The sequence below is a fragment of the Aureococcus anophagefferens genome, assembly GCF_000186865.1.
Source record: "Aureococcus anophagefferens unplaced genomic scaffold AURANscaffold_10, whole genome shotgun sequence".
Taxonomy (NCBI): Eukaryota; class Pelagophyceae; order Pelagomonadales; family Pelagomonadaceae; genus Aureococcus; species Aureococcus anophagefferens.
This window is the reverse complement of record NW_008705570.1, coordinates 4,500-8,721: the sequence shown is the minus strand read 5'-3', so window position 1 is coordinate 8,721 and position 4,222 is coordinate 4,500. Positions and strand designations below refer to the sequence as shown.

The following is a 4,222-nucleotide window of genomic DNA, read 5'->3' as shown; positions in this document are numbered from 1 at the left end:
CTTCCCCCTTTTTGGACCGTGACGGCGCGGAGCTGGAGGCAGCTGTATCTTTGTCCGTCGAGATTGCTGGCTATCTTAGGCCGGGGCTGTTGAGGAACAACGTGGGGGCGGAGCCTCTATCTTATGCCTGGGCTGGTTGAGAATTATCGTGGGGGCTGCGGCTCTATCTTAGGCCGGGGCTGTTGAGGAACAAGGTGATGTTCGAGGCTATCTTAGGCCGGGGCTGTTGAGGAACATCTTGGGGGCGGAGCCTCTATCTTATGCCGGGGCTGTTGAGAGTTGTCCGTGGAATTCTCGTCTATCTTAGGCCGGGGCTGTTTAGGATCATCCGTGAAGTTCGAGGCTATCTTAGGCCGGGGCTGTTGAGGAACAAGGTGGGGGCGGAGCCTCTATCTTATGCCGGGGCTGTTGAGAGTTGTCCGTGGAATTCTCGTCTATCTTAGGCCGGGGCTGTTTAGGATCATCCGTGAAGTTCGAGGCTATCTTAGGCCGGGGCTGTTGAGGAACAAGGTGGGGGCGGAGCCTCTATCTTATGCCGGGGCTGTTTAGGATCATCGTGGAATCCTCGTCTATCTTAGGCCGGGGCTGTTGAGGAACAAGGTGATGTTCGAGGCTATCTTAGGCCGGGGCTGTTGAGGATCATCGTGAAGTGGCGGCTCTATCTTAGGCCGGGGCTGTTGAGAATTGTCCGCTGAATTCTCGTCTATCTTAGGCCGGGGCTGGTTGAGAATTGTCCGCTGAATTCTCGTCTATCTTAGGCCGGGGCTGTTTAGGATCATCGTGAAGTGGCGGCTCTATCTTAGGCCGGGGCTGTTGCGGGCAAACTCCCGGGCCCGGCTCTACGCTCGGACTGGAGCATACGTTCGGACTGGAGCATACGTTCAAGGAACTACGTTCGGTTTCATACGATTATCTTAGGCCGGGGCTTGTTGAGGAACATCCGCGAAAAAAGATGGTCACCTTGGCCGCCGGCCCGTGCGCCCTCTCTGTCTGTCGGGCGTCACGGCGCGGGAGGAGCGGTAGCTCCCCTGATGCCGGGGCTGTTTAGGATCATCGTCGGGGCTGCGGCTCTATCTTAGGCCGGGGCTGTTTAGGATCATCGTGGGGAGCTGCGGCTCTATCTTAGGCCGGGGCTGTTGAGAATTGTCCGTGGAATTCTCGTCTATCTTAGGCCTGGGCTGTTTAGGAACACCACTTCGGGTTGCGGGTCTATCTTAGGCCGGGGCTGTTGAGGAACAAGGCCTGCCGTGAGCATACGTCCGGACGGGAGCATACGTTCGGACTGGACCCTACGTTCAAGGAATTACGTTCGGTTTCATACGATTATCTTAGGCCTGGGCTGTTGAGGAACATCCATGGAATTCACGTCTATCTTAGGCCTGGGCTCTTTGAGGAACAACGCCTATGACGAGCATACGTTCGGACGGGAGCCTACGTTCGAAGAACTACGTTCGGCTTGCCGAGACGATTATCTGAAGCCAGGAACAACGATTACGATGAGCATACGTCCGGGGCGGGCGACTACGTTCAGATAATTACGTTCGGCTTGCGATGCGAATATCTTAGGCCAGGCTCGTTCGTGGACGATCGTCGCGCGGAGATCGAGGAGGCGTCGTCCGCGAGGTCGCTGCGGGCGACAGCGCGCCATGCTCACCCTCGAAAGACACGCGGCCCGGAGCGCGCGTCCTTGAGCGGGCCGAGGTCCACGCCGCCCAGCCCCGCGACGGGGACGAAGCCGCGCCGCAGCATCACGGCGCGAAGGTCGTCGCGGAGCGCATTCTCCGCGCACTCTGCGGCGACGAGCGCAAGCTCAGCGTCCATCTCCAAGAGCGCCGCGCGCGCGCCGACGTCCCCGGCCGTGTCGAACGCCCGCCACGCGGCGCCGACGACCGGCGCCACGGCCGCTGCGAGCCGGCCCGCGCCGTCGAGGACGCAGGCGGCAAACGCGCGCCGCGCGGCGCCAACGGCGCCGCGAGGCGTCGCAGGTTGTCCGCCGGAGGCCCCGGGCATCTTTGATGCCCCTTCGCGCCGGAGGCGCCCCCGCCCGTGGCGGGCGAGCCCCGCCCGTGGCGGGTCTCCGGCGCCGCGCCGGCCGCGCTCAGCGGCCGGCGCGGCGTCGGGTTAGGGTTAGGGTTAGGGTTAGGGTTAGGGTTAGGGTTAGGGGTTAGGGTTAGGGTTAGGGGTTAGGGTTAGGGTTAGGGTTAGGGTTAGGGTTAGGGTTAGGGTTAGGGTTAGGGTTAGGGTTAGGGTTAGGGTTAGGGTTAGGGTTAGGGTTAGGGTTAGGGTTAGGGTTAGGGTTAGGGTTAGGGTTAGGGTTAGGGTTAGGGTTAGGGTTAGGGTTAGGGTTAGGGTTAGGGTTAGGGTTAGGGTTAGGGTTAGGGTTAGGGTTAGGGTTAGGGTTAGGGTTAGGGTTAGGGTTAGGGTTAGGGTTAGGGTTAGGGTTAGGGTGCCTTACGGCCGTAGCCTGCCGGCGGCAGCTGCCGCAGGCGGTTATAGGTCCCCCCGCGCGCTCGGCCGTCCGGGGCTCTTCGAGCCCCGGACGACCTTCGCGCGCGGGGGGGGCTGTCTTCCCTGGGGGGGTCCGGAAAGGGTTCGGTGAAGGCCTTAGTGGACTTGGAGGCGGCGTTCGGTGATGAAGAAGGGGGACCAACTGAATGATCTTTCGCGTACGTACCCCTTGGACTTGGATTGGACTTGGATTGGACTTGGTTTGGTGTCAGGGCACGGTAAACGTCGTGCTCGAACGAGCTCCTCGACGGTCCGTGCTCGAACGTGAAGTTCAGGACTTGTAGTAGTTGCAGCGCTTGCCCTTGTGGTTGGCGGCCGGCGCGCGCTGCATGTAGCCGCCGGGGCCCAGGGCCTTGTCCGGGAGGAAGTCGTCGTCGAGCTTCTCGACGGTCGGCATGTTGCCCTTGGCGATCTCGCACATCTGGTTGAGCGTGTAGAGGACCTCGATGCCGTTGCGGGCCCGCTCGTGCGTCGTGAGCACCATGCGCTTCTTTTCCAGGCCGCCCTCGGTCGTGTGCATCTGCTTGTCGTCCGTGGCGACGTACATGTTCGTGATGAGGAAGAGGGGGATGTGCTTGAGGTTGCCCTTGTGCTTGACCTCGGCCGCGCAGCCGCCGAGGAAGCGCTCGAAGGCGTCGAGGCGGTGGCCGCGGGGCGTGTCGCGGAGCTTGCCGAAGCGGTTGATGCACTCCGAGAGCTGCGCGTAGGTGTCCCGGTACTTCCAGTAGTTGCAGACGACGTAGAAGTTGCCGTCGATGTCCAGGAGGTAGCCCTCGTTGGCGCACCACTCGCAGAACTCCGTCTGGCCGATGAGGCCGTCGTAGCTCTTGGCCGCGTGGTGGCGCACGGGCCAGCGGTAGAGGCCGGGGACGAACTTCCAGGCGACCTTGAGGAGGCCCTTGCCGCCGGCGACGTTCTTGTGGTTGTTGCTGTCCAGGTGCATGGCCGCGGGGTTCATGCCGCCGTCGAGGGAGAAGGCCGGGATGACGGAGTAGAGCTTGTGCGGGTGGTTGGACCGCTCGATGAAGACGGGGCCGCCGACGAGGAGGTTGAACAGGGACCAGTCGCCGGGCTGGCCGGGGCTGTTCGTTCCGCAGAAGACGCGGGCCGGGTGGACGATGTGGCAGAACTCGTTCATGCTGCAGTTGGGCTTCATCATGACCAGATTGTTCTTGTCGTCGTAGTAGTCCTGGTTCGGGAACGTGTAGAGGTGCTTGCCGCAGACGCTCTCGTAGGTCGTCTTCTCGTTGGGCGTGTAGCCGACCTGGAGGCCGCCGAAGACGAGGTCGTTCAGCTCCGCCGTTTTCTTGACGAAGTTGCAGACGGACGGCGCGATGCGCGCGTCCAGGATCTCTCCGATCGCCGTCGTGTCCAGGTACTGGACGCCGGCCTGCTGCAGCGGCGGCAGCGGCGCGACGGCGTCGCCGAAATCGTCGAGCTGGGCCTGCATGTTCAGGAGCGAGAAGTCGACCGTGCGCGTCCTGTGGGCGAGAATGGGGGTTTTTTTGTTTGATTTTCGCGTTTTTTTGGGGGAATTTCGAGGAAAAGGGGGGGCTAGAGGCGGACGTGGGGCACGGTGATGCCGAGCGCGGCGTCGTAGACGAAGAACATGTCCACCGGCGACCAGGGCTTGTAGATCTCGTCCGGCGACGGGATGACTTGCATGCGCAGGGCCGCCAAAGTCGGGAAGTTCGTCCCGTGCGGCTTCAGTAAG

The 4,222-nt window shown here is 62.0% G+C and overlaps 2 protein-coding genes across 2 annotated transcripts in view; one reads left to right on the top strand and one right to left on the bottom strand.

Annotated features, from left to right (window-relative positions):
• Nucleotides 1-918, top strand: part of AURANDRAFT_64332 (hypothetical protein) — a gene marked incomplete at both ends in the record, with an annotated part of 3,750 nt that extends 2,832 nt beyond the window's left edge. The window contains one exon of the mRNA XM_009039236.1: nucleotides 759-918. Within this exon, the coding sequence (XP_009037484.1) occupies nucleotides 759-918 (160 nt within the window). The remainder of the gene's footprint in view (nucleotides 1-758) is intronic.
• A 1,861-nt stretch (nucleotides 919-2,779) lies between these two features.
• On the bottom strand, nucleotides 2,780-3,958 carry AURANDRAFT_64331 (hypothetical protein; the record flags this gene model as incomplete). The annotated part of the gene is made up of 1 exon (XM_009038951.1): nucleotides 2,780-3,958. The coding sequence occupies one exon, from the start codon at nucleotides 3,956-3,958 to the stop codon at nucleotides 2,780-2,782; it is 1,179 nt and encodes a 392-aa protein (XP_009037199.1).
• Nucleotides 3,959-4,222: the final 264 nt, after the last annotated feature.